Below are 21,658 nucleotides of genomic sequence, written 5' to 3'. Positions count from 1 at the left end.
TTCTCAACTTCATACCATGCAATAGATTGGGATAACAGCTCCTGCCATATATAGAAGAGGATTATAGTTGTTGAACTTTTAAAAAAGCTGCAGTAGTCCTACAAACAGGATGTAACCTTAATCATAACCAAGGGGTTATATTAAAGGACATGTAGAAAAATCTGATTAACTCTTTAAGTTTAGTGGAACTAAATTTCACCAAAAATTATGTAACGCGACTTTGTAAAAATGACCAACTCCTCATGCTTCATGCATATCATGTCACGCGAACTTTTCCAATTTTGTCTAACGGTTGTTAACTGTTTCTGCATTCCTTTGTTGTTGTTTTTGCATTTACTAGTAGTTTTTTTACCTTCTCATCTTGACAAAGCTAGTCAGTTACAGCTAGAAAAACTAGTTGACGTTTTTATATACATATGTATTAAAACCTATGGTCTTGTAATCCAAATAGTATGTGTTAAAGTTAATAATGTTTATAAATGATTTTGGATTTCTTAAAATTATTTCCATGTAGCTCCAGGATTAACAATAATTGAAGAAAAGGCCTGAACATTATTAAAAAATATTAAAAACCACTTTTTTATTTTCTTCTGATTCTTCTCTTTGAAAAGAATTTCTAATTTAACCTCTCTACTGGCAGAGGTGGATGAAATAGTGAGACCAACTTGCACTTCTTATCCATGTTATTCAATAGGTGTTACAGAATCATATCCAGATTTATCTGGATGTATATATACGTCCTGGCCAGTTGGGGGGTTAAATATTTTTCTTTCTTCTTATCCCAACTTATTTTCTAATTGACAAATGAGTATTATGGACGAAGAATTTTTGTAGGTTGAGTAACATTTTATATTTCAACATTTCTTTCCAGTAATATTCTATATGGCTGTATTTTATCTCTCTGTACAGATATCACTCACAGCATTAATTTCAATACTCCTACTGCTGTTTTAAGAAAATTATCATACATTTGAGAAAAGCTTACCTTTCTGCTTGTTCTGTACTGTGTCGCCATTGCATTTGATCTTTTCTCCACCTGAGCTTATCTCCAGCATATGGACTTGGTGAAGGTGGATTGCGTTCTTGTAAAGAAAATGAAAAAGCTGCAAATGGCTTAAATATAATAACATCATTTCAAAGTATAAAAAAAAAGAATTTCTTAAAATTCACATAATAACAGAAGACAAATAAAATTTATTAAAAAGCCATATATTCCAATCTGAACATTACAGCTCATCATCAGTAGCATTAGTTAATAGAATACAAGGTAGAACTAGTGGTGGACAAATTTAAAACATTGAGAGCTGGATGTTATATATAAAACAGCACAAAGCAAAAACTGAGGAAAATTAATATTATTAGATATTAATTACTTAATTAACAATTAATAATTGATATTACTGTTTCCTTAGGTTTAATTATCAATTAACAACTAATAATACTATGTTTCCTTAGTAATCCGTTTGTTATGTTTTTTGTATAACATCATGCAGTTCTCAATGTTTTAAATTTGTCCTCTGTTCTAGTTCTAACTTGTATTCTATTAACTAATGCCACTAATGATGATCTGTAATTTTCAAATCAAAATATATGGCATTTTAATAAATTTTATTCATCCCCTTCTTGTGTTATCATGTGAATTTTAAGGATGCACCCATAGAAGAAGTTGATTAGTTTAAATACCTAAGCAATATCTTTAATAAAGATGAAAGATCAAGACAGGATATTAGGACAAAAATTGCAAAAGCAATTTTCATCCTAATATCCTGTTTTGTTCTAATATCCTGCAATAACAGTACTCCAAAAAACTGAAACCATTATGGATAGATAACAATCTCACATTTACAAACAGATGATGCCTTATTGACACACTAGTCAATTCAGTACTTCCATATGGAAGAGAAACTTGGACCCTCCTAAAGGAAGATGAAAAGAAGTTTGGGCATTTGAGGTGCTACAGATGACTCCTAAGGATACCATACACTGATCACATCACAAATTTTGAAGTAAGACAAGGAATTAGTTCTTTTGCTGGTAAAAGAGATAACATCATAACTAAGATTTGAAGGAAACAACTTATGTGGCTTGGTCATATCAGCATATCAAATGGCAAGATCTTGTCATTTGATACCAATGCAGGTTCTTGAAGGACTTATTCTGGGAACTCGAAAAAGAGGTACACCTAGAATAAACTGGATGGATAATATAACAATTGGATTGGAGCTTCACTTACAGAGCTGAAAGCAAAGTGTCAATCAAGGACTGAACGGAAGATTTCTGTGAGGAATATTTCCTAATATGGTTCTTTGTGAACCATGGGATGAAGGAGAAGAAAATCATTAATACAATAAAAAAAGAAAACTAAGAATAATCAAAAATATATAAAAATTTTATTAAAAAAAAGGCAACAGAAATGTTTCTAAATTACAGAAATCATATTAGCTAGTGATGATCAAGATAAAAAAGAAAGCCATTAAAATTTTCATAATGATGAAAGAAAGGATAACTCTCATAATAAGCAGAATCAAATCTCACTATAGTGAAACAACTATAAAAATAAGTTTGTTATAGGTGATAGTTTGCTATAATGAATTTCTTTAGCAGAACATTGAACTTATGGAGAGTGGTTAGAATTTTTCAGTGTAAGTGTTATAGTGAGTGAATATGTTGCAGCGGCATTTACTATAGTGAGAATTATAGTCAGGATAAAACAAATAAAACTTTTATATGCCACTGACGACATATAAAAGTTTCAGATATTTGATTCCACAGTAACTGGACCTTAGTATCATTTATACATAAACAGACTTCCTGAAAGAAATATATTTTGTGAAGTGTTTTGTAAATTCTAAACCTAAGCCAGTGGCAATGGGGGATGAAAAAAATTAGTTGATGTAAAATTCTTAAGACAAAAATTCTTTTGTCATAAGAATTTACATCAACTTTAGTAGTTGTTTCATTAACTGCAATAAATTTGCCTACATTATTTTTGCCATTTTTTAGCATTATCATTTTCAAATCGAAGGCATGAATCATATCTAATTTGAGTACATATGTAATCTGATATAAAGATTAAAGTGATGCTGATAATCAGATTAATGATAAATCTGATAACATTATAGAAGAAATTTAAAACTTCCTTTTTTAATTCAATAATTCATATTGCTGCTCTGATAAAAAGTGCACTGACATGCAGGGATAGTAGGTGATGGTACCTCTATATAAGGCAATGGTCTGACCACACATGGACTACTGTGCTCAGATTTGGTCATCTGGTTTTCATTGTAATGTAAAAATACTAGAGAGGGTCAAAGATGAATGACCAAAGTAATATCAGGACTCTAGTGTGTTAGTGTGTCGGCTATGAAGAGCATTTGAGAGAATGTGAATTACAGAGGTTGGTAGAGAGGATGAAAAGAGAAGATATAATAGAGATGTTAAAGTTACTTAAGGGATTCTATCAGATTAATACAGAAGGAATTATAAAAAGATTGGATGTTAAGATGGAAAGAATGAGATGCCATCCCTGGAAGTTGTATACAGATGTGGTGAAGAAGGGTGTGAGAAGTGGATTTTTTATGTGGAGAGTTGTTGGTGAGTAGAGTGCATTGTGAATGCAGGGAGTGTAAATAACTTCAAAGTTCAAATTGTACATGTTTTGGTCATAAAGTATTACAAAATAAAGATTTATTGTTACATAGACCATATATTTACAACGTACTTAAGCTCTTACAAATTGCCTACCAGTTTCGCTAGTAACTGACCAGCTTTCTCAAGGCTTGCATAGTACAAAAAAGAGGTAAATGCAAAAAAGGTTTCAAAATACAAAGAACCATTAGTACCTGTTAGGTAGCTAGGGTGACACGTTCGCGTGACATAACTACTCAGCATCATGAACACGCGTTACATGCAAACGCGTAATATGATTATTTGCGTACTGTAGCTCTGTTGAACTGAGGGAGTTAATTAGATTTTTCCAGGTATCGTTCAGAATGGCCCCTTGATTTCTGTTTAGGTTACTTCCCGTACGTAGTACAACTGACGCTTCTTTAAATACTCGATGTCTGTAATCCTCGTCTATGTAGGGCATGGAGCTGTTATTCCAGTCTATAGTGTGGTTCGAAGTTGAAAAGTGATGTGCCAATTCTGAGGTGATCATTCTGTTGTGATTAACATCGCCTATATGTTCTTTCTGTCTTATTTCCAGGCTTCTCGAAGTCTGTCCGATGTAGGAAAGACCGCACGTGCATGGAATATTATACACACCTGGATATTTATAAAATGGCACACTGTCTTTAGGGGATCTTAGGACCTGTCTTATGCTATTTGTTGGTTTAAATACAACCCTGATGTTATGTATCTTTAACAATCTTGCAATTTTTGTTGAAGTTGAACCTATAAAGGGGATGACTGCTGTTGAGATATGCTGAGCGACTGTTCTTTCTTGTTGGTTATCTATGTATAGAAATTTGTTGATGATGTGTCTAGGATAACCATTTTGTGATAGAGTTGTAGCTATTTGAGACAGTTCTGTTTGAACTGTCTCAAATAGCTACAAATAAGACAGGTCCTAAGATCCCCTAAACACAGTGTGCCATTTTATAAATATCCAGGTGTGTATAATATTCCATGCACGTGCGGTCTTTCCTACATCGGACAGACTTCGAGAAGCCTGGAAATAAGACAGAAAGAACATATAGGCGATGTTAATCACAACAGAATGATCACCTCAGAATTGGCACATCACTTTTCAACTTCGAACCACACTATAGACTGGAATAACAGCTCCATGCCCTACATAGACGAGGATTACAGACATCGAGTATTTAAAGAAGCGTCAGTTGTACTACGTACGGGAAGTAACCTAAACAGAAATCAAGGGGCCATTCTGAACGACATACCTGGAAAAATCTAATTAACTCCCTCAGTTCAACAGAGCTACAGTACGCAAATAATCATATTACGCGTTTGCATGTAACGCGTGTTCATGATGCTGAGTAGTTATGTCATGCGAACGTGTCACCCTAGCTACCTAACAGGTACTAACGGTTCTTTGTATTTTGAAACCTTTTTTGCATTTACCTCTTTTTTGTACTATGCAAGCCTTGAGAAAGCTGGTCAGTTACTAACAAAACTGGTAGGCAATTTGTAAGAGCTTAAGTACATTGTAAATATATGGTCTATGTAACAATAAATCTTTATTTTGTAATACTTTATGACCAAAACATGTACAATTTAAATAGTCTAATGAAACACAAAGTTCGGTGCTTAGAAAAAGAAAAATGCAGAAAGGCCAAGCTATTGAACCACTTAACTTTCCTAAAAAGGTGTAGGGATTTCTCCATCATCCCTAAATTTCTTATAATCAACGGGCATATTAAATCCATACAAGCCAGAAGAATTTACCACAAAGCGTCATTGGTACTACTCAGAGAAAGAATCCAACACATCAGGTACGAATTGAATATTAGTGATATTAATTGCCGCGAATATTTTGATGACATTTCCAACAGTCTTGATTATACGACCTGGAATTATATAGACCACATGTTAGAACAGAGCTACGAGAAAACTTTCCAGTTCAATAAAGCCAAACAAATTAGAAATTTAACGAACTGTACAAGAAAAAATACCAGACACACAATGGCCTCCCGGTTAACAAAGTGATCTTCAACCTGTCGAATCACTGCCTTTCGAAACATGAATCGGAGATTCTAAAAAAAGGTTTTAACTTTTCTATCACTCCTAATTACATCCCAAAAATGGACTTTATGTGTGGAATTGAAAAAAGTCTCTACCCACTACCACAAGGTGTAGCCAACAACATTAGATTCAAAAGCACTATCATCCTAGCAACAGCAAAACAAACACAACTGAATACCACTCCATATGATAGGAAAGCTATTGGGGACTTAAGGAAGAACAAAGAAATAATAATTATGAAAGCAGACAAGGGGAATGCCACCGTTATCCTTAACTCAAAAGACTACATGAAGAAGTTAAACGACTTACTATCTGACAGTTCCACGTACAAAATCCTCACCAGAGATCCCACAATGAAGAACCACAATGAAACAAACTTCCTGATCCGTAACATGAATACTTGGCCTGAAGAATTAAAACGAAAACTTAAATCCTCACATCCCATCACTCCTAGACTGTACGGGGCGCCTAAAGTGCATAAAGAAGAAGTGCCACTTCGTCCGATTGTGGATGGCAGGTCATCCCCAACGTACCTATTGGCTAAGCACCTAGCGAATTTACTTAAAGGAAAAATTAGACAGAGTCCTACTTAAAAAATTCTGAACACTTTGTGGACAAACTAAAAAACATAAAAATTACACAAACAGACATAATGGCCAGCCTAGATGTAGTGTCCTTGTTCATGAATGTACCAGTAGAAGAAGTAATGAACATTATCAAAGATATCTTTCCTGCAGATATCACAAAGATGTTCGAGCATTGCCTACAATCAAATTTTTTCAAAGTAAACAACAAAATATACAAACAATTAGAAGGCCTAGCCATGGGCAGCCCTCTGTCGCCACCATGCGCAGACCTCTTCATGGAGAAATTTGAAGATGAAATATTCACCAGCATTACTCCTAAACCTTCTATATGGTGGAGATATGTGGATGACATCTTCATCATATGGAAAGACAACTTAGAAAGCCTACATCTGTTTGTTAACAGAATCAATGCACTCCACAATAAAATAAAATTTACTCTAGAAGTAGAAAATAACGAACAGCTACACTTCTTGGACTTACTAGTAAAAAGACAAGGAAACAGCATCAAACTGTCGATTTACAAAAAACCAACCGACACGAGAAGATATCTACATTACTCTTCTAACCATCATAGGTCACAGAAACACAGCATCATCCACATGCTAAGAAATCGAGCTAGAAAATTTATCTCTGACGAGGAAGAAGTTCAAACAGAACTGTCTCAAATAGCTACAACTCTATCACAAAATGGTTATCCTAGACACATCATCAACAAATTTCTATACATAGATAACCAACAAGAAAGAACAGTCGCCCAGCATATCTCAACAGCAGTCATCCCCTTTATAGGTTCAACTTCAACAAAAATGGCAAGATTGTTAAAGACACATAACATCAGGGTTGTATTTAAACCAACAAATAGCATAAGACAGGTCCTAAGAACTGCCGCTTCTTTAAATACTCGATGTCTGTAATCCTTGTCTACGTAGGGCATGGAGCTGTTATTCCAGTCTATAGTGTGGTTCGAAGTTGTAAAGTGATGTGCCAATCCTGAGGTGATCGTTCTGTTGTGATTAACATCGCCTATATGTTCTTTCTGTCTTATTTCCAGGCTTCTCGAAGTCTGTCCGATGTAGGAAAGACCGCACATGCATGGAATATTATACACACCTGGATATTTATAAAATGGCACACTGTCTTTAGGGGACTAAAGACAGTGTGCCATTTTACATTGAGTAGGCAATTTGTAAGAGCTTAAGTACGTTGTAAATATATGGTCTATGTAACAATAAATCTTTATTTTATAACTTCAAAGTTCATTATGGCAGACACACTGATGAGTGAGTGGCCTCCCACAATGAGTCCATTGACTCCATGGAGATAACCAAAATAATAATAAGCAGAATGTGATGGCATTTTATATATTCAAGTGTGCTACATTCAAATCAAATTTGAATGTAGAACACTTGAATGATAGCACAAAAGGAAGGGGGGGTGGACAATATTGTTTGCCATTTATGAGGATGAGACTTTCCCACATCACCTGGCCAAATTCCTAGCTAGTTTTTTTGGATGCTACATGAACCATGAAAAATTCAATAGAATTCTTGACAAAAATAAAAAATCCATTCCTGCAGCCTACAGACATCATGGTCAGTTTCAATATTCAATCTTTATTTGCTAGTGTACCTCCTGCCAATACTATTCAGTTCTTATCAGAGGAGTTCTCTCCAGACATAGCAAACTTTTCATATTGGTCATGCACTCAGGCTACTTCATTTGCAGAAACCAGCATAATTTCTACTTAGAACACATGGAAGATTCCCTGTTCTATTCAAAAGAACATCAAATTTCTTTTTGAGTACATTACATGGATGTGTGAGCCATCTGCCCAGAATTAGAAGCATCTCTATTGACCTTCCTAACCAAAATTAACAGTCTACACCCATTCATCAACTTCACAATGAAAAAATGAAAGGATGGAAAATTAGACTTCCTGCATATCTGTGAAGGATTGAAAATTAGACTTTCTGCATATCTGTGTTTCCCATACCTCATTTGGAATACTCACAACATCCATTCACTGTAAACCTACCTTCACAAGCCACTACATACAACAAGATTCAGCCCATTATTCATAGCAAGAAACAGAGATCATTAAATCCTTGCTCAACAGAGCACATATCATCTACTCCAAAGGAAATCCCAAAGAATTTTTTTCTTTATGTGACAATAAGAGGAAGAATGACTATGGAAGGAAAACTTGAACCAATGCTGAGGGTAGCGAGGTGACAGAAGTAGACAAAACAGTGGACTTACTGAATGACTAGTTTGCAAGAGTATATCTGGAAGTTCTTAGGATATTGCAGGATCTCAATGTAAATACAGCTGTGGGATTAGACAGGATATCAGCTCTTATTTTATGAGAATGTGAAAGGGAACTGGCAATGCCTCTGACTAGGCATTGCTCTGGTAGAGTTCAAGGAAGTGAAAAGAGGGCAAAATAATTCCCTTGCATAAGGGAAGTTTTATTAAGCCTGGTTGGCCAAGAGGTTATTGTATCTGCTCTCCAGCCAAGAGGCTGTAGGTTCGAAGCACACCTAGGGCATGGATGTTTGTGATTGTCCTTCCAACTCTCTATGGAAAAGGTATCTGAGACCCTACCACTTCTTCTAGCAACTGCAGTTTGCCCCCTGCCAAGAGGGTATAAAACTGGGCAAGAAACCAATGAACAAGTTGTCCAGCAACACCCACAGCAGTGTACTGGTTGGAGGGGGGGCATCCAGGCACCAGCTAAGGGATTTAAAAAAAAAAAAAAAAGACAGGTTCTAAGACTGCAATAGCAAATTATAGACCAATCAGTATCTCAGAAGTGGTGGTAGAAATACTGGAAAAATTGGTCAAAAAGAGAATTCAAGAATGAGTGAACAAGAATATGATGCTCTATGAGGGACAACATGATTCTGTGAAGGATTGGTAATGCTTATTATTTGCTCACTTTTATAATAGAGTAAGAGCAGAGTTGGATAAAGGAAATGGCTATACAATAATTCTGTTGGATTTTGCAAAGGTATTTGACAAAATCCAACAGAATACCACATGGAACTCTTTTACGCAAATTAGAAAAAATGCGGATGGATTATGACACTGGTTGTGTGGATAAGAGGGTGGCTGCTGGTCAGATATCAAAAAGTAGTATATGGAGGAACAGAATCCAGGTGAAAGCAGGACTAGTGGTGTTCTGAAAGGCTCTGTGCTAGGACTACTGTTTCATCTGTACATAAATAACACAGGAAATAATTTGAAGGGAAATATTCTATTGTTTGCTGATGATGTAAAACTGGGTAGGGTAATATTTAATGAATGAGGAGAGTTTGCATGTTGAATTAATAGGTTGCCAGTACTGGATTACTGTGCTATGGAAATCAGGCAAATTGTAGCTCAGATTGTTGTTCATGTGTGAAGGGTCCAGAACTATTTCTTTGGATTCTATAATTCGTCTTTCAAATTCATCCTTACATATATATAAATTGGTTGTGCGGTCCCAATCAATAAATCACAACTAGTTGTGATTTATTAAAGTTTGTGTTATACTTTCTCGGGTTCTAGTCAGTTAAATATTAATTTTATAAATATATATATATATATATATATATATTAAAAATGGAAGGGATCCACCATATGGCATCATGTTTAACATAAAAGAAATCTTATCAGAAATCAAGTCCAGGATAAGATCTTCTCATTCAGTGAAATTAAACAGTCAACAGCACTCATTAGATATGATTTATGGAACCATCCATTTGAGATAAAAACTTTAATAATAAAATTCTATGTTTGTTCTTCACATTAAGGTCACCTTCAGGAACATAGCATATCTAGTGCTTTTTAGTATAGTATGCAATGGCATACGGTGTACTGACATCTTTATTAACAGTGACGTGACATATGGAGGTTGTATTATTTTATTCAAATTTTTCTTCTAGAAAAGAAAGAGTACCTGGTACCTCTCGTTTTCTAAATAAAACATTGTATAAATCCATATACAACTGTTACACTACAGCAACTAGTAATATACCATACTAAGCTATAGCACATCTAAAACTACTTAAACTACCAAGCATGACTTCTTGCGATACAAAAAATAAAAATAAATAAATAAAAGGTAAAATTAAACTAAATCAAAAGAATAATAGCTAACATAAAATTTATATTAATAAAATGCAAATAAGATTAATAATTAATTACATCATCCAATCGGAATATTCTTATTTATGGCATCTGATTCATCTGGTACTTTTAGTTTTCATACTGTATTCTTTCACTGGTAACCTATGATATTTGGCCTAGAGTCCTCTTATATATATATATATATATATATATATATATATATATATATATATTTAAAAAAAAAAAAAGAAGGTGGGGCACTAGGATTTCTGCTGGATTTTAAAGCTATTTTTACTTTCATGTTGCCATTATCTGATGTAACTTTAATTTTTTTACTTTTGTTAGGATTAGCGTCACTTATGTGAAGAATCTCTAGGCTGAGGATGTGCCTTTTGTCAGGATTGTATATATATATATATGGTGTCCAAAACTTGGAGATTTTTAGGCCATCATTTTTGTAAATTTTTTTTTGAATGTTTCACATGGCTCTAAGTTTTTCTTTCATATTGTGCATGTTTTTGTATGGTGTAAGAGTTAAGTCTCGAGTGCCTTTCCAATAAATGCTATGGAAGGTCTTCACTGCATGGTCAGAAAGGTCTGTTTCTCCATGGGGATCATGCAGATATAATTTTAGTGCTCTTTTCTTTAGATATCAGCTATGCATAGGGTTCACAATGTATGGAAGTTTGCACATACATTTAAGATGTATAACCTTCTGGATGGGATGGAAGGACCTTTAGATGTGCTCAATTAAATGTTTTAGTTTGGTAGGAGGTTTAAGGATAGTTTGTTTCTTGTACTTAATTTTTCTGGTAATTTTTTTTCTCTAAGAGTTTTCAGATTATCTAATCCTCAGCCTATCCACAGCATTAAATGTGCCATTGTTTTACAAGTGTGACTGACATAACAATGACATTACAACCCATGTATTTATAGCACTAAAGCATCTCAGTTCAATTATTTACAAAACTGTTGGACTCAAGTGTTACCAAATAAGTTGAAACAAACTGACTTAAAGCTAAATTTAACAGACCAACCTTCTTCGTTTTCCTACTTCTTCATTTAGTTTCTTGTTAATACTGGCATCTTTCTCATAGCAATAAAAATGTCTTTTTATTTTTGGAAATTGCTTTCTCAAATAATTGCTTCACTGTTCTTAACTTAATGAGTAAATATATTGAAACAATTGCCAAGTGAACGATAGAAAAATGTTAAAAATGCTCATAATTACATCCTCATTTGTGTATCCTTTTTTTTTCCCTTTATATACTTACAATATTCTGACATGAATATCTTTCCTGATCTGCCTGTCTGTCCTACGTAACACATTCCGCATTACAGGTTATCTTATAAACCCCAAGTTTCTCAAGTTGTCTTCTTTCTGCTAAATGAGATGTGAAATCTCCTTAGACCTCCAAAACCTCCCCACCCTCTGCCAATAGGGACCACCTATTCTTAAAAACTTTCCGCATTATGAAGGAAAGTAGCATTAAACCTGATATCAAAATGGGAGTTGTTAATCTTAGACTCTTTACTTTATGCAGATGATGCTATACTTCTAAATAAGTGCAACAAGCCTGTAGAATTTCCTGACTAATGTTGTAATAAGTTTAGTATGAAAATTAGCATGAAAAAGACAAGGACAATGAAAACAGGCAGAAACACTGAAAACATCAACTGCATACTGAATGGAAAAACTACAGCTCAAGTAAAATATTTCAACTATTTAGGCACTATTTTTAATGAAGATGGCAAATTAAACATGGAAATAGACAACAGAATTAGAACAGCTGGTATGGTCAAGTGAATGAATTTATATGGAATAAGAGAGAAATCAGTCAAAACACTAAACTTTACTTGTATACAAGATATGATGAGTTCAAACCAACTTTAACATATGGATCTGAGAGCTGGATTAGAAATAAAACATCTGATCAGCGATTGGAGACCACATATATGAGAGTTCTGAGAAAGATTAGGGGAATGAACAGATGGCATCAATGCCAGTATCATATTAAAAACAAGGATATTAGGAAAGAACTTTCAGGAATGTCTTAGCAGAGCTGATTTCAAGTGGTATGATAACCTACAGAGAATGAGATAGGAAAGGTTAGCAAAATAAGTGGTTATTTGCCAGGATGGCAGGAAAAAACCCAGAGGAAGACCAAGATCTAGGTGGATTGATACAGAATAAAGTGGAAGAAGGATGGTGACCAGTTTAGTCGAGCAGTGCTCAAGAAAATACCAATATAAAAACACAGTACAGAAAAAAACAACTGGAGTGAGAGAAAGTACTGGAGAGAGTTTGTAAGAGAGAGAGAGAGACTTATGAATTAAGAGGATTTTCTCTTCTACAGGGTATCAAGCATTTTGGTAGATTTAGAGTGCTGCATCAAAAAAAAAAAAAAAATCCCTAATTCTTTGGGAGGTTTTAGTGCATCTCCCACTCAAAATGTGTGAATAAATGTTTTATGGTAGGCAGATTTGGGATTTATATAGTGTTTTGAGTAATATAGGCAAGAAATAGTATTCTGAATAAGTGAGAATACCAAGTTTATGGTGGCCAAGGAAGCTATAGATATGATGTGTTTGCATCAGTTAAGGCTAGATGTGAAAGCCAAACCAAGAATGGAATACTAATCTTGACTAGAGATCAGAGAATATTACCAAGTATAAGGGGAAGTGAAGCAAGACTTTCTTCTGAGAAATAAGACAGGATTGTATTTTTTATGATAGCACTAAAATTCATGGACATAAGAAATAAGACAGGATTGTATTTTTTTATGATAGCACTAAAATTCATCCGACATTGGTTATGAAGAATAATGAAACCTGAATCAAAATAAGCACAATAAGTTTTATAATGTGCAAAACAGGAATTGGGTGTGCTGTCATCAGCACAACTAAGGATAGAATTTGAGGTCAATGACAGGAGGACATTAATGTATGGAAAGAAGAGTATGGGGACAAGTACAGAGCTCTGGGATGTCCCCTTGCCTGGGATCAACAGAGTAATCTGAGAGAAATCATCTACCATGACATACAATGAATGATCAGAGAGAAAACTGGTAATCTAATCCCACAGGACAGAATGTACATTACAATATAATAGCTTGTCAAGGAGATCTATGTGCTAGATCTAACCATATACCTTGAAAATAACATGAGTGATGACATGAGTTTCTCCAAACTTTCCACTGCTTGTATCCAAAGGTGATAAGTTTGCTAGGAGATATGTTGTAACCATGGCAGAATCCATATTAATCAACAGTAATTAATTAGTGGGCTTCAAGATAGTGAAGAGGTTGGAGTTAATGGACCTCATTGTTTTTAAAGAGATGAGGGTAATGGGACAATAGTTTTATGACATTTAGCTCCCTATTTTAGGAAATTCTAGATGCAGGATTGCTTCTATGCTGTAATCCTGATGCCATGCAAGTATACAACTTGTATTTGTGATACAGGAGAGGTGATAATTCTTGGGCACAAGTTTTAAGTACCATTGAAGAGATACCAGATAGTTTAGTTGCAAAATGCTGGGTACATCACCAGTCAAATTGGATCACAAAAAATGGTTTTCATTAATATGTATGCTTAAATCAATATGGGGCAATGCTATTAAATAGTTGGGCAACTGCCTTGAGTTATGTCTTTGTAAATTGCAGCGGTTCATGTTTCAACAACTGGACCTTTTGTTATATTTGTGAACATATAAAATGCAAAAAGTTGGATTTGTAAATGGCAATGTAATTAAGTGCAAATACAAAATGAATGTTTCATTCCCTTTCATTTTTTGTTTGCATGCTTCTAGTAATAAAATCATTACTGAAGAATAGACATAGACAATGACTAACATATATTATTTGATAAAAAAATATCTGGACACCTGCCCATTCCAACTCTCATTCTAATATGAAAGGGATTAATATGGAATTAGTTCACCTTTTGCTGCTATAACAGCCTTTGATCTTCTGGAAAGGCTTTCCACTAGATTTTAGTACATTGCTGTGGTAATTCCTTTCCATTATTCCAGAAGTGCATTAATGAGGTCGATCACTGATGTCTGATGATTCAGCCTGGCTTGCAATTGGCATTTCAATTATCTCACAGGTATATGATAGAATTGGGTCAGGGTTCTATGGATGCTGCTCAAGTTCTTCAACACCCATTTCATCAAACCATTTGCCTGCACAGACCTCACACTGTGGATAGAGTTATTGTCATGTTGATACAGGAAGGGGCATTCACTGAACTGTTGCCATAAATATCTAATGAGAGAAATCATCTACCATGACATACAGTGAATGCTCTGAGAGGAAGCTGGTAATCTAATCCCACAGGACAGTTGGAAGCAAAAGAATTGTCTAGAATGTCATTATAGGCTGCAGCATTAAGATTTCCCCCATCACTGGAACTAGGGGGGAGTAGCAGAAACCATAAAAAACAATCCCAGACCATGATGATTCCTCCACCAAACTTCAGAGTTGTTGAAACAATGCATTTGGAAAGACAGTGTTGTCCCATCCACCAAATCCAGGCTTGTCTGATAGTGAAGCATGATGATTCATTCACTCACACATTTTCACTACTCCAAACTCCAATAGCTATAGCTATAGCGTCATGAGTGAGACAGCTAAAGATCGCAATAAGTGGAGAACCTTTCTTCTTAGTGGAATCAACCCATTATCAAGTGGATGAGATGAGAGAGAAACTCCAATAGGTGCACTTTACAGCAATGTGCCTAACACATTGTGTTGCTCTTGCTGATGTTAGACTTTTGTGCAGCTGCATGGACATAGAAAAGCATATTTTTCAGCTCCCAACAAACAGCTGTAGTGCTGTCATTGCTTGCAGAGGCATTTCAGAACTTGGTAAAGAGTGTTTCAACCAAGGACAGGCAATAGGTGCCAGGTGCTTCAGCAATCAGCATTCTGCTCTGTGATTTTATGTGGTCTGCCAGGTGGCAAGAGTGCTGTTGTTGGTCCTATGCAGTTGATTAAAGTTGATTGGGGTGGCTGCGGCATGGCAGAAATTTTATGAACTGAGTTGTTGCAAAAGGTGGCATTCTATCATGGTGTCAAGTTGAAAGATACTGAGCTCTTCAGTATGGTCCATTTTACCATTTATATTTGTCGATGAAAATTGAAAGGCCGTTTTTCTACTTGTATGAGTCATATGATTATGATGTACGAGGCGTGTTCAAAAAAAGACTGAACTTTTGCTATAAAGACTTTATTGCTCATTTTACAAATTTTAAGCAAAGTAGTCCCATCTACTGGCAATACACTGTTCCCAACATTTCTTCCATTGCTGGAATGCTTCCTGGAAAGCAATTTATGTTCTAAATTTTTAAAATGGAGCACAGTTCTCTTATTGCATTTTCCTGAATCTCCTCTATGGTTTGGAAATGACATCCTTTCAGAGTGGTTTTAAGTTTGGAAAACATGAAAAAGTCTGCTGGGGCTAAGTCCGGAGAATAGGATGGATGGGGCACAGCAGATGTCTGATGTTTTGCCATATAACTGCGAATGAGGATTGATGCGTGAGCCGGTGCATTGTTGTGGTGCAACATCCAAGTCTGGTTTTCCCCCAATGTAGACCTCTTCTTGTGCACAGCATCCCTCAAAGCGCTAAAACTTCCTGGTACAACTCTTTGTTTAGCATCTGACCACATGATACAAATTCATAATGGACAATGCCTTTCCAATCAAAAAACACAACCAATATCACCTTGATCTTTGACTGACTCATCCATGATGCTTAAACTACTCATAGTGCTGCGCTCAGCTCATACAGTCCTCCCCGTATGCTTGGTTAAGGAATTAAAGTGTTTCTGTAAAACTTTTACCAAGTTTGCAGCAAAATTTCACATAGACACACGTTCTTCTTCAAGCTCTTTCATTGTCACTAATTCGACAAACAGATTGTGCACGTGCTCACTTCAGTGGATGTAACTCGACAACTAATGCTCATAGTAGAAAGGGCAAATGGCAGTTCGTTGTCAAAACCTGCCACTAGGTGTGCTCAGTGGCTGAGGCATGCTCTCTGTGCTGGTTGGCATGCTATTTAAAAAGTTTGGCCTTATTTTGAACATGCCTGGTATGTTGTGATATAGCCATATCCACCATTACAAAGAGATGTCTGGATATTTTTGAACAGAAAGTATATAAATGATATTTACAGATGAAATATTTATGACAAACATTATTCACTTTATTGATTTTTTCCCCTACCTTTACGCCTCATCATCATTTCATTCCTGGCACTAGCATGTCCTAAAATAACATCTTCTAATTTTGATTTAATATCTGATGTTTTCTTTAAAGTTTGCTGATTAAACTTTTGAAGAATTTTTTTCCCCTGATAAAAGAAAATCAAAACATTAGTACACAGTCATAAATTTCAATTTGAGGTAAACTAGTAGCAATTCACACATACACAGAATACTTGAGTCTATTTTGCTATCTTCGTTTTCTGAGATGGATATACTTCCTTTAACTTAAATAACTAAGGGTGTATCAATTAAATAAGAAGAATAAAGCTATTGTTAATAATAAAATAGTATAATAAAAACTGCTTCAATATTTTTTGATATTAGAACACTACATACAGTAAACACCTGAAAACTAGATAATTACTTAAGTTTGTTGACGTATGTGCAGTGGGAGGTCCAAGGAGTTTCTCTCTAAAATTAACAATTAAATTAGTGTATGGTGATTTATTAGTTGCAATTTCTCTATATATGAGAACTTGTAGGTAATAAATCAACATAAGAGATTACATTATCTCTTATTACAATGAACTTACTGATTATCCAAATGTATTTTTCTCTGTAAAATGCATGCAGTCTCTAATTAATTTCTATGTTTGAGGAATGAAAAACCTAATTTTCCAGGAGAGAAAAGATTACAACCTCTGAATGATACTGGCTAACTCACCTTCCACTGCACTACAGAAAAGAATCCTTCAATGCAATGGAAGTTAAAACCAGGTCTTTCTTTCTTTCTAACAAAAGACACCACTACTACTGACAGTGTTACAAACACTCCTCATGACTAAGGAGGGCCAATCAAGAAAATACTTCTTTAAAATGAACAATACACTAAAATGATGATCTATCAGTCATCTGGATGAATTTTGTTATATCTGACTTTTCTTACTTGATAATATCAGATTGGTAGATAAGAATGGAAGAAGATAATTTCAAGAGAGTTGCATCACCTCCCTTGCTTTGGTAAGAAAATTAATGCTGTATATGCCAATCACAAGTGAATATTATTTTAGAAGGGTTGGGTTGTTTTAAATGATTATGATCTCTGTATTAAATCTGTAAGTGTGTGCTGTGCCAGCCAGTTTGTCTGCACTGTAGTTAAAAAAAAAAAACAGAGTTTCTAGAGAATCACCCTCTGCATGAGATGGGTCAACTCACCTTCAACTGAAAGGTGCTTACAAAAGTTCTTCTGCACCCTAGGTTGGATTTGAACCCAGGTTATTTTCAAGCAAATGGCATCATTGATACCAAATGAGCTATAGAGACTCGTAGTTTTGTAGAACAGCTGAATAGTTTTAGTTATTAAACTGCCTGTTTATTATAGTTCTGCAAATTTATATTAGTTGATAAGCATTGTCTTCATACAAATACTTTATTTTTAGGATGGCTCAAAGGTTTATACCAAATACTAGGCCAAACACACAGCTAAATAAATATATTTGTTGGTGTCAAGGTTCATTTGTTGTTGATGAAAAGGAGATAAGTTAAATTTTTTTTCCTGTTTTTAATATTAAGGTTTATATTTATTTATTTTTTTTTATGTGCCACCCATTTTTGACAGGTTACAAACCTGTCATATTAATGCTGGGCTCCAGATTTTTTTAAATTAAAGATACTAAGAAATTATATTCTTAGTTTAATTCTTCATCCAAGTGTAAGCAAACAAGTTTCCACCTGAACTATTTTCAGGACCGAGGAAACTCATATAAAGAAGCTAAGGACTTCACATCACTTGCCTTAGTATCCCATAATGCAAAGCTAGGAGATGTGCTTTGCATTATGGGATATTGAGGCAATTGATGTGAAGTCCTTAGCTTCTTTATATGAGTTGCCACAGTCCTGAAAATAGTTCAGGTGCAAACTTGTTTGTTTACACTTGGATGAAGGATTAAACCAAGAATATAACTTCGTGGTATCTTTAATTTATAGTATAACCAAGTGGGAAAACTTGCAACAACTATCTCTAATACAGAGTATTTTGCTAGTTTAAGGTATAAGTTTTGCTAATAATAAGATGTGACATCTTTTGGCTATTCATATATGAAAATAAGACTTCTGCATTACTTCAATCTTAGTATCACCTCACCAACTGGAGGATTCAAGTGAACCCCCTCAAAAGCTCAGCCATGTTGTTTTCTAGGAGAAAGGTCTGCATTAAAGAAGACATCCTGCTTTCTGGTCATAAGATCCCATGGCAATCAGAGACCAAATACTTTGGGGTATTAATGGATAAGAAACTTCTTTTTAACAAGCGCATCAATCTCATTGGCTCCAAATCTTCCAAAGTAATAGCACAGCTCTACCCATTGATTAACCACAAGGGCAAATTGAACTTACATAATAAATTGCTACTTTACCGGATGGTAATACGTCCAGTCATTACCTACGTCTCACCAGCATGGAGTCACACTTCAAGATCAAACATTTCAAAATTGCAGAGAATCCAAAATAAATGCCTTAGGATGATCCAGGATGAACCATGGTTCATCAGAAATTCACAGATTCACCGAGAAACCAGTACTCCATACATCTCCTCCCTTCTTCGTGATCTTGCAGAAAAATTCTTCGTAAAGTCAAGTTCACATTCAAACCCACTGATCGTACAAGCTGTCAATTACAATGCAGCTGATTACTATAAACACAAAAGACCGAAGGCTATTCATCTCTCAACTGATCACAGCTAACACAACTGTCCCCAGAGGGCGAGCTTAATTGCTCACAAATCTCCCTTTCCCAAACAACAGCTCTCATTACAGATAAAGGGGAATATAAAAAACACTAGTGCTTCACCCATCCTGTCAGTAATGTTAATGGTTAATGGTCTTAGTATCACCTCTGGATCTGGCTCCTACTGACGATATCTTGGTTTTCGGCAAGATAAGTACTTTAGTTTTCTTTCGTTTGTTTTTCACTTTGATTTTATTTTAATGGTTTTGGTGGTTTTGTCCTCACTAGCACTGTTTTTTTTTATTTTTAATATTTAATAAATATTAAAATTGCTGGTAATGCAATTAATATCTGCATTATGGGATTGCTTTTAGAGGTATCACGGCTGCCATTTTATAGTAGCTCAGATAAAGCATCTGTTGGTGGTGTAGAATTGATAGAAGTTTTTTCACTTGGCTATGCTACCAATTATATATTTGGTTTAATCCTTTATCCAAGTGTAAGCAAACAAAGTTTGCACCTGAAGTATTTTCAGGACTGGGGCAACTAGTGGCAAAGGTGGTATAAGTTCTCATCACTTGCCTTAGTATCCCATAATGCAAAACACATCTCCTTGTGGACACATTTAATGCTATGCATTAAGGGAAGAGTAACTACCCAGACTGATTTTGACCTTTATTGAGGTCTCATCGGTGGGAGCCAGACCCAGAGGTGGTGATACTAAGGTGGAAGTAATAGAGAAGTTATATTTCCATATGCCAGTTGCCAAAAGGTATCACATCTTATTAAAATTCTCTGGATTAGAGATAAGTTGATGGAAGTTTTTTTTCACTTGGCAATGCTACCAATTATATATTTGGTTTAATCCTTTATCCAAGTGTAAGCAACACAAATTTTGCACCTGAAGTATTTTCAGGACTGGGGCAACTCATGGTAAAGATGGTATAAGTTCTCATCACTTGCCTTCCACCTTAGTATTACCACCTCTGGATCTGGCTCCCACTTAAGAGACCTCAATAAAGGTCAAAACCAGTTTGGGTAGTGACCCTTCCCTTAATGCATAGCATTATACATGTCTGCAAGGAGATGTGCTTTGCATTATGGGATACTAAGGCAAGCGATGAGAGCTTATGCCACGAGTTTCCCCAGTCCTGAAAATACTTGAGGCACAAATTTTGTTTGTGCCTGAAGTATTTTCAGGCACAAACAAAATAATTATCAATAATTATCATTACTGATAATTACTTAAAGTAATTATCAATAATGAGCCTAATTAACAGCTGAACAGGTACAAAATGAAATGTAAAAACATGCAACTGTTCTACAAGGAGAAACTGGAGAAGAAACAGAAAAGCAAGTAAGACAATTACACTTGGATAAAGGATTAAACCAAATATATAATTGGTGGTGTAGAATTATTTCTGTATCATGGGATTATTTGGTTCTCAGTCTTACGACTGAAAGATTCTTTTTTTTTTCTTACAATCAAAAGCAGAGGTTACAGTCTTTTTCCCACTTGAGATAATGATATACCAATTCCTCCAAGGATGCAAACTCTAGGAATTGAAATTCCTGGATGTGAAGAAGTGAGACAGCTAACTAAAGTTTTAAAAGAGTTAGTCAGTGCAAATAAGATTTATTCTTTCACCCCTTACAGCAGAGGGAAATATTTAATTGTAGTTAAAGATATGGAAACAAGGGAAAAACTATTACAGGATTTTACTTCCGAAGGAAGCACAATTATTCCTGTAATGATTGGGAGCCAGGTAAAAAAACAGTAATGAAATTCTTATAACAGACATTTTCAAAATGGGGTAAGATTAGTAATATACAAAGGGGGTTTATCAGGTGAAGATCCAAATTGGTTTTCTGGTGATATCACCTTAACAATCGATATGCAGATGTCCATACCAAATTTTGTCGACATTGGTACAACCCAAGTTATAGTAAACTATCCCAGAGTACAACAGCAATGCCTGGGTTATGGTTCATACAATTACTTGTGTGGTAACTGCTCCAAATCTAAATGTTTCAACTGCATGGAGATCGGACATATCGTTAATCAGCGCCTCAAACTCTGTCAGAAATGCAAAAGTTCTGAACACAATGTTAACACCTGTCCTTTTAGAACTTTTGGGGAAAGAGTGGGAGCACTGGTAGAGCCAATTAGAACACCATATATACCAGAAAGGCATAATGAAGAGTTTCTGGATCTTCGGTCTAGTGAAGACAGCACTTTTAAACAAACTACACTTGATAAAATCACAAAAAAAAAAAAAAAGTGAGCAACCAAATTAGCTAGAAATTAGCCCCAACATTA

The 21,658-nt window shown here is 35.1% G+C and overlaps 1 protein-coding gene across 1 annotated transcript in view; it reads right to left on the bottom strand.

The window, feature by feature from the left end:
• Nucleotides 1-21,658, bottom strand: part of Zir (dedicator of cytokinesis) — a 667,641-nt gene that overhangs the window by 290,459 nt on the left and 355,524 nt on the right. The window contains exons 27-28 of the mRNA XM_090407837.1: nt 16,634-16,760; nt 986-1,082 (exon numbers count right to left, since the gene is read on the bottom strand). Of these exons, the coding sequence (XP_090263963.1) occupies nt 986-1,082; nt 16,634-16,760 (224 nt within the window). The remainder of the gene's footprint in view (nt 1-985; nt 1,083-16,633; nt 16,761-21,658) is intronic.

Source organism: Typopeltis vanoorti, chromosome 18, assembly GCF_054136105.1.
Source record: "Typopeltis vanoorti isolate ZY-2024b chromosome 18, IOZ_Tvanoo_1.0, whole genome shotgun sequence".
Lineage (NCBI taxonomy): Eukaryota > Metazoa > Arthropoda > Arachnida > Uropygi > Thelyphonidae > Typopeltis > Typopeltis vanoorti.
Note: the sequence above shows the minus strand (reverse complement) of the source record. Positions and strands in the feature narration are given on the sequence as shown.